The sequence below is a fragment of the Manis pentadactyla genome, chromosome 3 (assembly GCF_030020395.1).
Source record: "Manis pentadactyla isolate mManPen7 chromosome 3, mManPen7.hap1, whole genome shotgun sequence".
In the NCBI taxonomy this organism is placed as follows: Eukaryota; Metazoa; Chordata; class Mammalia; order Pholidota; family Manidae; genus Manis; species Manis pentadactyla.
The window spans coordinates 18,880,236-18,899,467 of record NC_080021.1 but is presented as its reverse complement, the minus strand read 5'-3'; the positions used below and the strand labels follow the sequence as shown (position 1 = coordinate 18,899,467).

The following is a 19,232-nucleotide window of genomic DNA, read 5'->3' as shown; positions in this document are numbered from 1 at the left end:
TAATGGGAAAAACAACACAGGCACAAGTGGAAGAAAATAAAAATGGAACCTCATCTGATACCATATTCCAGGAAGATCAGAGCATTGAGTGAAAAACAAACAAAAACTATAAAATTTCCATTAGAAAGTTAGGAGATGCTATGTACTTAGAAATCAGTGGTTGGGTAGCCGTCATAATCAGTTTTGGACAACTCAAAGGTTTACAAATATATATAGCTGACTATAAATAGATTTTAGTGTGAAAAATACACAATAAAGTCAATGACAATGGGAAAAAGTTGATGGAGAAATTGTTAATGAATGAGAATATCTGAGCCCACTCATCAAATATGACTTCAAAGTGGGACAACTAGACATTATATATCTTTTGATGTGATGCAAAAGGAAGTGTAACACAGTAACCCTTATGAAAATTCCTCACAAAAATTTTTAAAAGGAAAAAAAAATTTAAAGTAAATATAATCATGCCCCTAGATCTAATTACCAGTTTACAGGAAATGTAAAGTAAAGAGGAATGCATTAAATGACACCATGAGGATGGAATCAGCCAAATTCAAATGTGAGAATTCCTACAAAGCAAATGACCCAGTCCACAATAATAAAAAAAAGGGCACGGGAGACTAAAAGGCTTAAAAGACAATCAAATGCACTGTCTACACCATGTTTGGGCCCCAATCTAAATAAACCAAGAAGACCTTTTTTTAGATACAAAGGGAAATCTAAGTATGGACTGAGTATTAGGTAATCTTAAACATTTATTATAATTTTGTTAGTTAACACAATGGAATTATGACTATGTTGAAGTAAAAGAGTCCTTATTTCCTTATCTGTGTTGGGAGTGAAATGATTCTGTGCTGGGATTTGCTTTAAAATATTTCAGATACTCTGCCCCCTATTCTGCTCCCCTAAAAAGCTGCATGTGGAGTCGGGAAACAGATGAAATATAAACAAGATACTGATAACTGTTGAAGTTGGGTAATGAGTATTTGGGGACTTAATTGTACTAGTTCTTCATAATTTCACTAATACTTTTTCTGTATGTTTGAAAATTTCCATGATACAAAGTTTTTAAAAACTAGGAAATAAAGAGTATTTGTAAAGAAGTATTAAATTAGGTTTCAAGATACTTGAGGACTTAAGCCAATAGTCATTGTTCTCTACACAGAAATCTAGCTCAACAAATGTGCTTAATTTTTATGTATATATTTTTTACTAAGTTATCATTGATATACAATCTTATGAAGGTTTCACATGAGCAACATTGTGGTTACAACATTCACCCATATTATCTAGTCTTCTCTTATGTGTTGTTTTTTAAAGTGCCCTTTTAAAAACACACGATTTAGCATGGAAACACATGCAAATAAAAAACTGCCACATAATATGATAAGATGTAATAACAGATTTATAAGGTAAAGCAGAAATACAAAGGGATGGAGTACTTCACTGTACAGGGGAAGAGGAGTAGGGCAAAGAAGTCTTCTCAGAGAAGGTGACAGAAACTGGATTCGGAAGGAAAAGCACAAGTTTACCAGAAGACAAGGGAAGGGGAAGATATATTCAGCAGAGGGAACATGGGCAAAGACATGCAAAATGATAAAATGTGTGTGGGCAATTACATATCGGCCAGAATGGACTTTGGTAGGGTGAGTTTGAAAATTATTAAACTCTAAGTACTAAAGTGTTACAAAGGTTTAGAGAGGGCACTTCCTAATGAAGGTTAAAAGAGAACCTAGATTAGACACAATGCTTCTTCTAAGGGAAAGATATCAAATTGTTAACTGGTGATTTCTGAGTGGTGAGATTAAAGACATTTTAATTTCTATTTGTTTCTCTATAATTGACAGGTTTAAAAAAATATGCATTTGTAAAGTAACTTTTCCACTTTTAATATCTACATATAAACTACCCAATTCTTATAGAATTAAATTTATATATCTGTAAGGATTCAAATAACTTCAAATTTTTCTTTTAAATCTTTTCTATTTTAAAATTTCAAAAATCCATTTATTAAGAACATTTCATTCAAAGGACCTAATAAAGGATAGGCTTGTACTGAGTATTTAACTAATTTGAATGCCCTGTATATTATTTGAAGGAAACTCCTGATAAAAATATTAAACACATTAATGCTTATCCACTTTCATCTAGTAAGCATAGCTTCAATTTTCGTTGCTGAATTAGTTTTGTCATTTAAGAAACTCAGAATATTTTTCAATGAAAATTAAAACTAAGATTTGTGATAGGTTATATTAACCCCCATTTCTTTGAAAATATCTTATTTATTGCTGTAAATAAGAAAGGTGGTTTCACTGGATATAAAACTTCTGAGACTTCTCTCCTAACCTATCTTCTCTGAAATCAAATGTGTGAATATTTTCAGTTCGGAAGGTCCTGTAAGATATTCCAATTGTCAATTCTTATTTAAAAACTACCAACCATCTTGTTGATATTAAGTGAAATATTCAGGGAAAATTAAAGGAAATAAGACAGAGAAAAGCCCATTTGTACTTTGGAAATATTGCCACTTTTTATGCATGTATGGAATGCACATAGAATTTAACATTTATAGTTATGTTGTCATTTTGCTGAAACTTTAACGTAAATGAAGCACAAGGAAATTTGCAGTAAGACCTCATGTGAGCCTCAACTGAGGCATCCTCTGTTGGTGTCTCGACCTGGAGGAAAATTCTTGGTTCATTTGGAGGCTGAAAGCAATCTTCAAACAGAATTATTATTCTTCCAGAAAGAACTAACATTCTCTCTGGTTCCACCTCTATTTTCAGATGACTGTTTCTTATCTGTACAACCAGTAGGCACAAAGTACAGAAAATACGGATGTTATGATGTTTTCAAATCATACCATGGGTATATCACTGCCTTGGTAGTTGCCAACTGACTGACCCCAAACTGCTTTATAGTCATGCACTTCACTTGAAATATAAACATGAGCCCTAAAAATCAAGTAGCAACTCAAAGCACTGTAGATTTATTCCACAGTTTCTTTTATTATTTTTAATACTAAATAATCTTATGCATGTCTATTATCAAATACAAACCACCTCAACCAATCTACCATGTTAATATAGCCATTATAAGTATTAGTACAACTCACTTTAAGTGCGATTTGTCTTTATTTTATTCAACACCTCATAAGCATTTTTCCACATTAATACTATCTTTATAGCCATTATTTAAATGGTTGAGTAAGATTTTATTAAGTGGCTTGGTCATAAGCACTTAATTATTTTGGATGGTTAGGTGTTTTAAACCATTATAAACCATGCCATAGTTAACATATTGACGCGTATTGCTTTTCCTGTATTCAGGATTTCTTTTCTCTAAATTCTCTAAATTCTTTGCTTAACATTTTCAAAGATCAGTTTATACTTCCAAATTGCTGTCCAAAACGCATTAACAATGGATGAGAGTGCCACTGCACTTCCGGCAATGGTATCAGCCCCATGCCAACATTTTACCTGATTTTGTAGAACATAAAGGCCTTAGTTCATATATTGAAATAAGACTACACCTAAGATACTAATTAGCTCTCTTTAACTCGGAGCCACTAGGTGGAGCTAAAAATACAAATAAAACAGTACCAATATTTCTCTCATAACACTGTTACTGAAATACTATAGGTTTCTCTTTTAGTGATAATTTTGAAGCCTAAGAGATGGAACTTTAAATTAAATTTTAGATATGCAAGTTGAAATCAGGCAGATTTAAGAATTCTGTACATGGGACAACTACAATTTTCTAAAAATTTATATGTGTTTCTGCCTTCCCATTTTAAATGAGAAACACAGTTGAGATAGTTTTTAGAGGCAAGGAACTCTTAAAGGAGCCAGTCATAAAGACAGCTGTGCCAGAGAAATAGCAACACCTTATTTAGGTGGAGTTTTTAAGAACATATTTTTTTTAATAGAAATGAGGTATTCTATTTTTATCACAAGAACTGTAGAAAGTAGAGGAAAATCTATGGGCCAATTAGTGGTCCAGAAGCAATGACAATTTTTAATAGACAAAACCATTAGGCACGTGTTAACTCACAGGGGACCTAAGACCGTGCCAGCTGCTGGGAACTTATGGCCCAGGAATTCTGGAACATAGCGTTCCACCCTGGATACAACTGATATCCTGCTGCTACTCAGGACAAATGCCTTTCCTCTCCTTCTTTCTCAAAAGCTTCTACCCATTGTTCTTTCTCCAACACACACACACACACACAGCCTCAGTACCTTAAAGGACACAAGTGAATTCAGGGATTCTGGTTCTAATATACATGACAAAGAATAAGTAAAATAAATAAAGCTACAGCTAGAAATAATATTTTCAGCCTGACTCTTCAACTGTGTAAAACTGGTTTCACCTTCTCTTTTCTAGTAATGCATCAATCTGTACAGTTTCAGACCAGGGATGAATGAACAAAGTATATTCCTGATCCCTTTTCCTTGTCTCTCTCAAGCAATTACTAAAGTTTTTTCCTTCACTATCCAAGTTTCTCTCCAATTTCTGTAGGTACAACTAGGTACACAAAAGAAGTGAGGAAGACGGAGCCAGAGCTATCCTTTTACAATTCAACTGTCTTCACATAACTCCACATCATTCCTCTAGCAATTACTACTTAAGTATATTCCTTTAATATATCACACTCATTAATTTTAAGGTTCATTACTGAATCAGTAATTTTAAAGAAAAAGAAAACACTACCAAAACTAGAATTAAGGAAATATGGTATTGTGAAAACAATCTAATGCCACCTCTGTCATGATTTTGATGAAAGCAAATACTGGCACAATTACTTTTTTCTATTACGTATACCTGTTGTTTTAAGAGTGCCTTGCGGAGGGAGACCCTCTGTTCAAGCTCCCGAAGCTCCTGAGCGTCTTGTGCCTCAGCCTGCATTTTGATCTTGCTCTGAAGTTCAGTCAACAGCTCCAGTTCCTGCTGCAGCTGCGTTTTCAAAGCCTGGCACTCTGCCTCCTGTGCTTCATCCAAATGCGGCTGAAAGAGAGAAAGAAAACAGATATATCCTCCTGTGAGCTATCTTTTCATGACCTTTGGAAAGGAGGAGGTGTAAGTTAAGACAGACTACTCTTCTACAGGGCACAACTGTTCTCTTTTACATCTTGGAGTAAACATCTCTGGAAAAGGAAAACACAGCAACCAATGACGGCATTATAAGGATAAAGCTATCATAAGCTATTCGGATGATGTCTAAATAATCATTATTTTTTAAAGAAAAACAGAGAATCTGATTGATATAAGACTGTGAATCTCTTCTCTCCAATGGAAATAACTACAGAACAGGGACAAGCATGCCACAGCTTATGGGCCAAATCTGAACAGCTACCTGATTTTCTGTTTTTGTTTTTCAATAGTCCACTAATTAGGAATGGTTTTTTACATTCTGAAATGGTCACATTTTAAATGGCTATGTAAATACCCACATAATAACCTCAATTTTTCCTCCTAAAATATTTACTATCTGGCCTATTAAGAAAAAGTCTGTAAACTTACATAGCAACTATTTTGTACCCGCACTCAAATGTGACCATCTGGATTCCAGATAAAGTACTACTTTTTGAACACTGCTTAACAAAGTTGCTTCTCCAGTCTTGATACACTGTTGGTATATGTACTAAACCTCTGCAAGGCACCAACAGAGAGCCTATGTGGAGCCTCATGTCCAAATGTATCAAAGAGAATTACATATGCATCATGCACATTTCCAAGCAATGCTGAGAACAAGAAGAATATGGACCACCATCACTATTTCCCAAGGTGCAGCAGACTTTTCATTTCCAACTTAATATTTCAATTGTTGGGATTTTATTCGGGCGGTGGAAGGAAAGGGGCACTAAATTTGTTTTGCCTAAGCAAAGTAAACTTACAGCTCGAGTGGAGAGCATTTCATTAATGTTGTGGTCATACTGCTCAGTTAAGATGGCTAAGTTTTGGGTCTGCTTCTCCTTAGGGTTTACTCTTTAGCACCACGAGCAAAAACCTGAAAGTCAGCTAACTAATCTTTCAAAGGTCAAAGAAAAGTTATGAGGCAAGAGAAGGGACAACCCTTCTTGTGGTAATGATACCAGACATGAACTATATAAACACTTTTGAGATAAAATAATTTGAGTTCAGAAACAGAATAACTCTGGCTTTAAATCACAGGTTAATTATTCTATGAACTCAAGTTTCAACAAAACTTAGTAAGATGAGATATATTTTATAAGGTATACCCATCAAGCCTACAAGTAACAACACTCATTTGCTACACAAAGGCAGAACCTATAGTTGAAATTATTTACCTCAATATATATACTGCCAGATATTGAATGGTTGACTAAGTGTGCAAATGCATGTATGACCAAACACTCTTGTCAAGGAACTAGTTCACACTCTTTGCTCCCATACTGCAAAATCAAATATATATCCTTTTCTGCATTTTACACCAATTGAGGTACTAAGTCATAGTCATGTACCTTTATTCTGTGAAGGGTCAAGAAATGTCTAGCTAGAAAGACAAACTCTTGGTTTAGTTACGCTTAGCACTGCTCTTAAATACTGCCCTTGGTTAATAAAATTCCTCCAAGTTAGGCAGAAATGGAACAATGAAATTTAGAATTCTCTTCTGACTTTGTGTAACAGCCTCCATTCTTTAAAAAACTTTTAAATATTCAAATATATTGCCAAGAAAACTAGAGGCACTCCATATCACTAGCTAATGACAAAAAGGAATACCCTGAAATTTTTTCTCAACAAGATTAATACTTATACCAAGAACAAACTATATTCCTCAATGTTTCACTCAAGTGAAAGCAGGATAAACATGTTCCAGTTGTTTCTTAATCACTTAATACTGACAAAATGTCACCTAATGGCAGACAAACAATAGGTGTTTACCCAAGTCATTCCTCAGAAATGGTGCCCCAATGTCTACAAATACTGTCAGGTTACCTAAGTGTGCAAACTGAAGTCCTCCTATCCCCCTTAAAGTCTTGGAGAAAGTTGGAATAGTTGCAACTATTGAAGTTGAAGTACTACTTAGCAAGTACAAATTTACCTAAAAAGGTTGCAACTATTACTTACATAAATGAAATGACATGATGTTAAAATAGAGTCTGTTTTCTCCAAGAAGGGACTAGGATACCAAAGGGAAGGGGTTGGGGAGCGTGGGTGGGGAGGGAGGGAGAAGGGGATTAAGGGCACTATTATTAGCACTCACAATATAGTGGGGTCATGGGGAACGCAGCACAGCACGGAGAAGACAGTAATGACTCTATAGTGTCTTACTACGCTGATGGACAGTGACTGCAGTGGGTTGGGGGGGACTGGATAGTATGAATGAATGTTGAAAACACAATGTTGCTCATGTGAAACCTTCTTAAGATTGTTTATCAATGATACCTTAATTTAAAAAAAGAATCTGTTTTGTTCAAGTTGTGCAAGTATATAGATATATACAACTAAGAGGAACATGGTGATTTTCTTTCCCACTGAAGTAACAGAACAATTTCTTTTACAGAAAATCTTGAGCTTATGTATCATGAGAAGGATGCTTTCTATCTGAAGTCTGACTACGACTGTGAGACATCATTTTTCCCCTTGATTTTTTAACAGTATCTGTGAAAATCAGACTAGTGTCTACAAGCTTTCAAACTGAGAAGGCTGCCACAACAGGGAACAAAAAGGAAGGGTTAAACAGCAAACAACTAACCTCTTCCAAGCCCCAGAGAAATGAAGTCGTATCAGATTTATGGTCTGACCAAAGACACTAAACAAGCTTTCAGTTTGGTTTACTTCTGGGTGCTGCTCACTTTAAAACTGTAATTCATTTTATACACATGCTTTAAATATCTTTTGGTGGGAAACCCTACTATGTAACCACTACAAAGACAAAATAAATCTGGAAAATCATTATGAATTCTGATTGTGATAAGCATTAACTAATGACGGTTATGAGGGTAGTCAACGTACGAGCCACTCTGTAAACGATGTTCATTAGCTGTTTTGAAGATACAGCAAAGTATAAAATTTTACTTAGATTCACAAGGAGAGGGTGAATCTTAGCTTTGCTTCTGTGTTTTGTTCAGGACAACTTGTATGAATGGAGTTGAACAGGAATCAGAGATACCACTAGGTGTGGTTTAGCTTCTGGTTTGGACACAGATTACTTGTGAGTGAATTTCACTTCACTTCAGGAGAGTTATTCAGGTAAGTGTTGTTACCTGATAGTTTTATAGTTAAATGGTCAAAGAGTTTGAAAAAGGGTATAAAGAAGATAGTGTGGAACCGGGGCCTTATTGGATGTAAATACAAGTTTACAACGTGCAGACGTGTACAGATTAACTGAGGTACTACTGTGGGTGACAACATATATAGCGGGTCATTTTGGGTTTTTGTTTATTAAGATTCATGTGATTATACTTCACATATTCATTACAAGTGATAAAATTTGAAAATTCCTTGGAATTGTTAACTATGGTTGATTTTGGTAGAGGGGGCTGGACCAGGTGGCCTAAAGAACAAGGAGAGGGAAACCTTTAACTTTATAATAAATACACTTTGGCATCTTTTGAATTTTGTATCATATAAATAAATTTCTCTATCAAAGCAAATACAAAATTTAAAGTCCTTTGATATTATATATCACCAACACTTGTCTTTCCTTATTTGTCTACAAGAGAGCATATAATACCTTGCTTCACTCTGATGTACTAATTAAAAAAATACACTCCAACTACACATGCCCTGGTCTTACCTATGTTACCAAACACAGAAAGAATGGGAGTAACAGTGTGATAATTCCACTATTCCTCTAAAGATGAGTACTGACAATGAAGGGAGAGGGGGTAAAAAGGCATTTTTCATTCACTGGTTTCTGTACTAATTAAGAACTTACTGCCTCTTTTGGATACAAATCACATTCAGAGGAAATAAGATTCCAAAACTATAAAACTTGGAACAACAGAGAGAAGCCAGCAGGTTAGTATGTTGATATGTAGATTATAGTACCAACACTGGACATTTGGGTGCACTTAAAATGAGAATTTTGACTCTTATTTACGACACTTTCCACAGTTAAAAAGTTCTGGCCAGTTTTTGGTACTCTGCTGAGAAATACACAAGCAGAAGTCTGTAGCCATAGACCCTATACACCAACACTAACCCAACATGCTGAAAATGAAAAGAAAAAAAGCTTATTCAATTTCTTGATGACAGACATCTGGCTTAGTCTTTTACTGTTTACATGATGCCTTTTATCTGTCCTCTTGTGTCAAGAGGCTTAGGCTAAAGGTACCTTCAGACTCTTCGGCTGCTGTCGAACCTGCATGACATGCTTCTGCCTTAGTTCTCGCTCTCTCCGTTTATTACGCCCCAGCTGGTCAGTGAGCTCGGTTTGATGCTGCAGACTCATCAACTCACAGCGCATCTTCTGCACTGTGTTGAGGTGGCGGAACTCCAGTTCTTGCGTGGATTCATGCTGTTGCAGAAGCATTGCATGCTCTAAGTCCTTTTGAGCCTTTCTTTTATTTAATTCCTAATCCATAAAAAAAGACAAAGGTGTAATTTGCTGATGTACAATGCCAGGAGAAAAAAAAATCCTAAGAAACAGAATAACCAGGATAACCAGGATAATGGCTGCACAGTGAATATTAGACTTTTATTACTGGAACTGCAGAAAATGGGCAATTAGTAGTACAATTGCCTTATCTGTTCATTTACTATTTATACTACTTTTAGCAATAAGCTTAAGACATATCAAATCTGTCCCAAGAGACTTAATGTCCTTTCTACTCTCTTTCCATCATTTATGTTTCCTAATTCTGTATTGAACAGGATTTCTAAGTCATCCTTTGAATTTCTTCAGAGTATACTTTCAATTCTATTACATGCAGTATACCCAGTATAGTGCAGTGGTTAAGAACACAAGACTCCAGGGCTAGGCTGCCTGCTTTCTAAATCCTGGCTCTGCTACTGACAAGCAGTGAGTCCTTGGGTTAATTACTTAAACTCTCTGTGCTTCCATTTCATTACTTCTCAAATGGAGACCATAACATAGCTGTTTCATAAAATTAACCTGAGGGTGAAATGAGTTCATAAGTGGAAAGCTGTCAGAATACCTACCTCCTGATCAATAAATGTTACTACAATTTTTTTCAGTTTAAAAGATCAAATGTACAACACACACACACATACACTCACACACACTCTCTCTCTTTTTCTATGTAGAAGGAAGTCAGACGTGCCCCCTTTGCCTCTGCTGCCCCTTCTCCAGGGGCCAACATTTGGTGCATATGTTTCCCAACCTTCCCCACACTTATCGTGACACAACTATTACACAAAAACATACAATTTTAAAATTGAATAACAATATATATTATAGGCATGTAATATGCTTTCTTTACCCAAAAATATAATGGACAAATACAGATTTAAAAAAATTTTTTATAGGAAGCTTGTGCTTTCTGATGCCATAGTTTTTCTATTTTTTTTTTCAATAAACATCTACACATGATACACCATGTAATTATGTTACTATTTCTTTAGGATAGAATTCTAGAAGCGGATTCGATGGGTAGAAGATACATGCAAATTAAATTGTTAAAGCTGATGAATTATGCTCCAAAATGGCAGTGTCAACTTATATTCTTACCAACATTGACCACTTTCCCATGCCACTACTAGGACTAACCAATTTTTTAGACCGATCTTATCTAATTGATGCAATTGTTTTCATTTGAATTTCTTTAATTATTAGTGAATTTGAATAATTATGTTATACTTGAAGTTTATTTTAAGCCACTCTTGGAAATAAATTGATCTATGCTCATAGGTATACCTGATAATGAGAACCGTTGTTTTCATTGGCTAAGTTTCTACATATTCCCAATGAATAATTTCATGATTATAAAACTATGTTAAATGGTAGTATATACCTTCATGGCACCCATTTCGGATGAAAAGGCATAAATTATCCTATTAATTTTCTCATATTTAAAAATTAACAGTTCTTCCATTCATGGAATTAATATTTATTATATATTTACTTATTACATATTTATTGAATACCTATTATGGGCCAGCCACTAGCTACAAGGCCTGGATATATCTAGCCACTGGATATAAAAGCCCTGAACAGAACCTGGGACTTCATCTAATTTCCATTCTACTTGGGGAGAGAGAGATCCCCATAAAAAGTGTGTGCACATACATGTGTGTGTGTGTGTGTGTGTGTGGTGTGTGTGAGAGAGAGAGAGAGAGAGGGAGGACTGCAAGAATATTTAAAGAAGGGAAGAGGATTTGGAGATCAGAATTGAGGAGATATGAAGTGAGGGAGAAGGTGAACTGTGTGGGTTGGGTTTCCAGGGAAGAAGGACTTTCCAAGGGCAAAGGCAAGCAGAGGCGCTCTAAGGCCCTGAGGGTGGGATGTGACTGACATATTTTCAGGAAGATTCTGATTTCACACCATTTACACATACCTCCCTGACAAGGTCCTGCTCCAAGTTGTGGCACCCAAGTAACAGCTTTCTTTCGAAGAGACGGCATTGCAGGTCTAGGTACCGTCTCTGATGCTGAAGAAGATTGGTCTTTTCCTCTTCTTGGAAATGCTGTATGTTCTCTTTCTGCTTTGAAAGCCATTCCTCTCTTTCTTTTCTTGGGGTGCTCTTGTTTTCATTCAGCTCCTGGCAAGATAAAGAACAACTGAGTTCAGAATACATAAAAATTAACTACATGAATATACTATTTGGTAGCTGGTAATCTTCAGTAAAAGTACTTAATTTGTGCCCTCTCTCATGGGCAGGCAGGTCAATTACCTTAAAGGAGGTAGGTAGTATTTTTCTGTTTCTGGAGTTATCCATGAAGTAGGACAAGAAAAGAGAAAACATACACTAGAAAACATGCATACTTTTTAGCTTTGCACAGCTATATTTAGGATGGCTCATAGCTTTGAAAGCACGCAATGATTGGTGAATGAAGTAAAACATCTTTCTTTAAAGTCCTTCCAAAAAGGGGAAGAAGACAGTGCTTTCAAGTAAAAATCACACTTGAATTAAAATTAAGGTTAAAATATAGATAGGTCTCACTTCTTGGTTTCAACAATAGAAATACTAAGTTTTTGGCAAAGTTAAGGATGGGTTCAGTATAAAAGACCAGAAATTAAATGGAAAATCAACAAAACCAAAGGAAAATAGAGACCTTTTAGAATAGATTTAATATTCAGCATTATAACCACTGAAGGCAAGACCAATGTTTTTCTACAGCATTTTAAATATCATCTCACAAACTACCTAAAAAAAAATGTATTTATACTGGACAAGATGAGAATATTGACAATACATTCAATGATGCAAACCCGAGGATGCTAATTAATACTAGTATATTGCAACCTAAAATGCATCAACCTTGCAGAGAATATAAATCAGCCATCTTTCCTAGGTCCAAGATGATTTTTTAGAGACTGTTAACCTATGGTTCTTCATCTGTTGTTCAAGAAAGAAACCAATTATTCATTACTTTGATTGATAAGATATTCAAACACATAAAAATCAATACACAAAGAATCATTTGACTATGTTTTTCAAAATCTTTTGCCAAGGAAATTCCCCACCCACCAAGACTTCCCCAGTTTACACCCTCTTTTACAGACTGATGGACTGAAATTTTTAGTCCATGTAATTATTAGCACATAGATAAACTAATCTTGATAAAATAATCATAATCTCTTTGGTATAGTGCTTTTTTTGTGTGTAGGAATTTGACCTATAATTAGACATATAAGTCTTATTAAGGACATTGGTGGCACAAAGCCTTGCTGTATATACCCTGCCGAGTGAGGTTCATTGATAAGATTTTTCCAACTTTAAAGAATATAACCTGCTATGTATTCCCATTACTATAATCTAAAAGCTAAACTCAATACTAGAACATGGGATTTGAAAAGATGGTAAATAGGATTCCCAACTGCAAATAAATATCCAACAAAATGCAGTTCTATTGTTGTTTCCTAGTGAAATCAGGTTTTAGTTTTATAAATGAATATGTTGTTTTAGATAATCCTTTAAGCATATAATTCATAGTCTAACTAATAAGTTCGTTTTCTGTTAGAAGGTAGTTGTGTGTCTGCGTATGTGTGTGTGTGTGTGTTCATTTAGAATGATTATCAGTATAGAGGAAGGGACATACTATAGTCTTTGTGGGTAGGAAATTTCCTTGGCAAAAGATTTTGAAAAACATAGCCAAGTGATTCTGTATATGCCTGTATTATCCCTGTCTTCTCATTGACATTCTTAAGTTGAGAACTACAAGTTTATGTGCTTTTTATATTTATGTGTTTGAGTATTTTATCCACAAAAGTAATAAAGAATTGGTTTCTTTCTTGAATAACAGATGAAGAACCATAAGGTCAATAGTCTCTGAAAAATCATCTTATACCTACAAAAGATGGCTGATTTATATTCTCTGCAATATAATAAATATGCTATAGTTGACACATACCATTTTCCTGTCCTGACCACTATCCTGAATAATAATCCCCTTTCAGAAATTGCCTTAGGACAACATGGCTTTCCTCACAGTTAGACTAGATCTGCGATAAAAATAAGTTCAAGAAAGCAGCACATAAAGGGCAAACACACATGAAATCCTGTAGCCATAACGACATAATTAGCATGCTTTCCTATTAAAGAAAATGGGATGAGAAGAAATGCCTCTTATCCTTCTTCTGTGTTAAAATCAGAATAAGAACAAATTATTGTAATCTGAGCCCAAAGTAAGAAGGTATGATTTACTTTTAAAGGAAGAGATGTACGGTTCTTTTTCACAGCTAAAATATTTTTATTTCTAGTGACTCAATTACTTAAGAAGTGCTTAGGAAAGCTACTAAATAACAGCTTTATAAAATAATTCACATTTTCAAGAGATCACTCTTTTTAGATCCCACTCAACTGAGGATCTCAGCCATTGAAAAGTAATAGGTTATAATCAATGTCCTCACTTAAACTGATATATTGTTAGTGGCCACAAACAAAAGAAAAATTTATCTTAATGGTTCTATGAGTAGATCAATATTGGATATAACCAGTAAGCAGGTAAGTGGCTTGAAAATTTTTATAAAGTAAACACCTCCTTAAGCTGTTCCTTTCGAAGTTTGTATTCTCTCTTCTGGGTCTTCAAAAGGCTATCCAGTTCTTTCTTCTGCTCAGCCTGGATACGCTGCTGAAATTTTTTCACCTCGTTGCACATCACTTTAGCCTATAGGAAAATTTTTAAATGGATCAAATTAGCTAAGTAGATAAGCTTCAAAGCAGCAGTTTAATACACATTAGCAAGGATATTTCCTCCCACCTAAGATTATAAAATCAGTATAATCATTACCAAAACAAGAATATCCAATAAATTATTAACAAGTATTACTCAGTACCCTTATGATTTGAATTTCAGAGAACCACTAAAATGGAACTCATCTTTAAAATGCTGATCTTTTACAGGGTCAGTGTTTTCACCTTTTTTCCCCCATTTAAGTGGAGTATGCTGCCCGACATCCCCCACTAATAAAACAAAGAAATGTAATTAAGTTATGACCTTTTATCTAGCTTGACTTGTGTATTAAACAATGTAATACCTTCATCTTCAAATTAAACCCTGACTTTTAATTTGTATTTTAAATAATATGAAAATGTTAAATATTAAATACCTGTATATTATTATTTTATTTCTGATGATACATGCAATAGTTGACCCTTAAACAACATGGGGATTAGGGGTGCTGACTCCCAACAGAGTAAAAAAATCCTCCTATAACTTTTCATTCCCCAAAAACTTAACTACTAAAAGCATACTGCCGACTGGCAGCCTTACTAACAACATGAACAGATATTCACACATATTCGGTATGTTGTATAAATTCTATACTGTATTCTTACAATAAAGCTAGAAAAAAGAAAATGATCTTTTAAACTGTCTCCCAAAACATTTTCCAAGACCTTTATTGAAAAAAAAAAAGTGTATAAATGGGCCTGTGCAGTTCAAACCTATGTTATTCGAGGGTGAACTATACATATCCATTGTAGAACATTTAGGAAATACAGAAAAACACAAAGAAGAAAAATCTTGCATGATTTTACCACCCAGAGATGACCAATATAAACATTTTGGTGCATACCCTTCCTAATTTTTTCTAGGCATGTATAGATATTGATATAAATATATAAAACAAATCTAAAATCATATTGTACATCCTGTTTCATGAATTCCTTTCCTAAAAATGTTAGTATCTACCTCTTTACGAAGTATTCAAGAAAGTACAACACCAAACAGGATTCTAAATATTTCTACATTCTTTCACCAAATTATTTCAAAATCAAAGAGTTCATTTACACCAGAAATTATTTTGCTAAATTCTCTGTTCCTGTGAGAGAGTGATTCTTCTTTTTTTTGCAGGGAAGGGTGAACAGGGTAGCTATAAATGCCCCAGGGCAGACTAGCCAGACATATTTGAAGATATGGTGTAAATTTATTGAGAAGTTTACATTTTACTTGACAACTGTGATTATCAAAATAAATTGAAACTAATGGGACACCAAGGAAATTAGAAACCAGTTTTCACAAAAGACTCCTAAAAAATGCACCTTTATCATACAGTAGAATGATACTTATTTGTTGTAAACAAATGGGCTAAATCTGAATCTGAAACCCTCTTAATTCCTCTTAATTTAACATTCTCTGTATATTACAGTACTCTTCAATTCTTCTGATATAAAAATGCTACTATAAATTTAAGGTTTCCAAAAAGTACATAGAGAATGATGAATGTTTTTTTGACACCTAAAACACCTACTAACTGATTTACCAAACTTCTCAGATAACCAAAGTACCCACGGCCTAGAACAGAATATTTAATGACTTTTTTTTTCATGAAGGTATCTTTGATATACACTCTTATGATGGTTTCACATGAAAAATAATGTGGTTACTACATTCACCCACATATATCATCGAGTTCCCCCCATACCCCATTGCAGTCACTGCCCATCGGTGTTCTAAGATGCCACATCACTACATGTCTTTTCTGTGCTACACTGTCCCCATGATCCCCCCAACACCATGTGTACTGATCGTAATAGCCCTCAATGCCCTTCTCCCTCCCTCCTCAACCGCCCTCCCGCACCCCTCCCCTTTGGTAACCGCTAGTTCCTTCTTGGAGTTTGTGAGTCTGCTGCTTTGTTCCTTCAGTTTTGCTTCATTGTTATACTCCACAAATAAGGGAAATCATTTGGTACTTGTCTTTCTCTCCCTAACTTATTTCACTGAGCGTAATACCGTCTAGCTACATCCATGTTGCTGCAAATGGTAGGATTTGTTTCTTTCTTATGGCTGAATAGTATTCCATTGTGCATATGTACCACTTCTTCTTTATCCATCCATTTACTGATGGACACTTAGGTTGCTTCCATATCTTGGCTATTGTAAATAGAGCTGTGATAAACATAGGGGTGCATATGTCTTCTTGAATCTGACAACTTTTTTTCTCTGGGTAAATTCCTACGAGTGGATTCGTGGGTCAAATGCAATTTCAATTTTTAGTTTTTTGAGGAACCTCCATATTGCTATCCACAATGGTTGAACTAGTTTACATTCCCACCGGCAGTGTAGGAGGGATCCCCTTCCTCTGCATTCTAGCCACCATTTGTTGTTCCTAGTCTTTTCAATGTTGGCCATGCTAAATGGTATGAGGTGATATCTCATTGTGCTTTTAATTTGCATTTCCCTGATAATTAGTGATATGGAACATCTTTTCAAGTGCCTCTGGGCCATCTGAATTTCTTCTTTGGAGAAGCGTCTGTTCATATCCTGTGATCATTTTTTAATTGGGTTATTTGCTTTTTTGGGTGTTGAGGCATGTGAACGCTTTACATATTTTGGATGTTAATCACTTGTCGGATATGTTGTTTACAAATATATTCTCCCATACAGTAGGATGCCTTTTTGTTCTCCAGATGGTGTCTTTTGCTGTACAGAAAAGCTTGATGTAGTCCCATTTGTTCATTTTTGCTTTTGTTTCCCTTGCCCAAGGAGATGCATCCAGGAAAAAGTTGCTCATGTTTATATTCAAGAGATTTTGCATATGTTGTCTTCTAAGAGTTTTATGGTTTCATGACTTGCATTCAGGTCTTTGATCCATTTTGAATTTACTTTTGTGTATGGGGTTAGACAATAATCCAGTTTCATTCTCTTGCATGTAGCTGTCCAGTTTTGCCAACACCAGTTGTTGAAGATGCTGTCATTTCCCCATTGTATGTCCATGGCTCCATTATGGTATATTAATTAACCACATTTGCTTGGGTTTATAACTGGGATCCCTACCCTGTTCTATTGGTCTTTGGGTCTTTTCTTGTGCCAGTACCAAATTGCCTTTGCAGTAGAGGTTGAAGTTGGGGAGGATAATCCGCCCCCTGCTTTATTCTTCGTTCTCATGATTGCTTTGGCTACTTGGGGTCTTCTGTGGTTCCATATGAATTTTAGAACTATTTGATCTAGCTCACTGAAAAATGCTGTTGGCATTTTGATAGGGATTGCACTGAATCGGTAGATTGCTTCAGGCAGGATGGCCATTTTGACAATATTAATTATTCCTATCCATGAGCAAGGGATGTTATTTCCATTCATTATTATCTTCTTTTTCTTAAATGTCTTGTAGTTTTCAGTGTATAGGTCTTTCACTTCCTTCGTTAGGTTTATCCCTAGGCATTTTATTCTTTTTGATGCAGTTGGGAATGGAATTGTTTTCCTAATTTCTCTTTCTGCTAGTTCATCATTAGTGTATAGGAATGCAAGAGATTTCTGTGTATTTATTTTGTATCCTGTCACCTTGCTGAATTCAGTTCTTAGTACTAGTAGTTTAGGGGTGGATTCTTTAAGATTTTTTATGTATAATATCATGTCATCTGCAAACAGTGACAGTTTAACTTCTTCTTTACCAATCTGGATGCCTTTTATTTCTTTGTGTTGTCTGATTGCTGCGGCTAAGACCACTAGTACAATGTTGAATAAAAGTGGAAAGAGTGGGCATCCTTCTCTTGTTCCCGACTTAGAGGAAAAGCTTTCAGCTTCTCACTGTTAAGTATGATGTTGGCTTTGGGTTTGTCATATATGGCCTTTACTATGTTGAGGTACTTGCCCTCTATACTCATTTTCTTGATATTCTTTACCATGAATGGATGTTGCATTTTGTCGAGTGCTTTTTCTGCTTCTATGGAGATGATCATGTGCTTTTTGTCCTTATTTTAGTTAATGTGGTGGATGATGCTGATGGATTTTCAAATGTTGTACCATCCTTTCACCCCTGGAATAAATTGTACTTGATCATGATAGACGATCTGTTTGATATATTTTTTACTATGATTTTGTTGAGTGTTTTTGCACCTATGTTCACCAGAGATATTGGTCTAGAATTTTCTTTTTTTGTGGTGTATTTGCCTAATTTTGGAATTACAGTGATGCTGGCCTCATAGAATGAGGGTGGAAGTATTCCCTCCTTGTCTACTTTTTGGAAAGCTTTAAGGAGGATGGGTATTAGGTCTTCACTAAATGTCTGATAAAATTCAGCAGTGAAGCCATCTGGTCCAAGAGTTCTATTTTTAGGTAGATTTTTATTACCAATTCAGTTTTGCTGCAGATAATTGATCTGTTCAGATTTTCTGTTGCTTTCTGGGTCTGCCAAGGAAGGTTGTACTTTTCTTGAAAGATTGTTCATTCCTTCTGGGTTATCAAGTTTCTCAGCATACAATTTTTCACCGTATTCTCTAATAATTCTTTGTATTTCCGTAGTGCCCATAGTGATTTCTCCTTTCTCATTTCTAGACACTCTTTTTTTCTTGATAAGGCTAGGGGTTTTTCTATTTTGCTTATTTTCTCAAAGAACCAGCTCCTGCTTTCATTGATTCTATTGTTTTATTCTTCTCGATTTTATTTAAGCCTGCTCTAATCTTTATTATGTCCCTCTTCTACTGACTTTGGGCCTCATTTGTTCTGCTTTTTCTAGTTTAGTTAATTGTCAGTTTAGACAGTTCATATCGGATTTCTCTTCTTTCCTGAGGCAGGCCTGTATTGCAATATACTTCCCTCTTAGCACAGCCCTAGCTGCATCCCACAGATTTTGCATTGCTTGATCTGTTTTTATTTGGTCACTGATCCAGTGACTATTTAGAAGCATGTTGTTAAGCCTC

The 19,232-nt window shown here is 35.2% G+C and overlaps 2 protein-coding genes across 4 annotated transcripts in view; one reads left to right on the top strand and one right to left on the bottom strand.

Annotated features, from left to right (window-relative positions):
* Positions 1-19,232, bottom strand: part of LOC130682824 (serine/threonine-protein kinase TAO1-like) — a 232,708-nt gene that overhangs the window by 4,213 nt on the left and 209,263 nt on the right. Inside the window, exons 20-23 of the mRNA XM_057497772.1 lie at positions 14,131-14,259; positions 11,487-11,690; positions 9,305-9,544; positions 4,825-5,007 (exon numbers count right to left, since the gene is read on the bottom strand). Of these exons, the coding sequence (XP_057353755.1) occupies positions 4,825-5,007; positions 9,305-9,544; positions 11,487-11,690; positions 14,131-14,259 (756 nt within the window). The remainder of the gene's footprint in view (positions 1-4,824; positions 5,008-9,304; positions 9,545-11,486; positions 11,691-14,130; positions 14,260-19,232) is intronic.
* The window catches only part of LOC130682830 (serine/threonine-protein kinase TAO1-like), a 174,271-nt gene that overhangs the window by 87,810 nt on the left and 67,229 nt on the right, over positions 1-19,232 (top strand). The window contains exon 3 of one of the 3 annotated variants that reach the window (XM_057497776.1): positions 7,624-8,217. In XM_057497776.1, coding sequence (XP_057353759.1) covers positions 7,624-7,632 — 9 coding nt within the window. In that variant the 3' untranslated portion in view covers positions 7,633-8,217. Of the gene's footprint in view, positions 1-7,528; positions 9,022-19,232 lie in introns of those variants that run through there. The other 2 variants (XM_057497774.1, XM_057497775.1) reach the window with 2 other exon arrangements.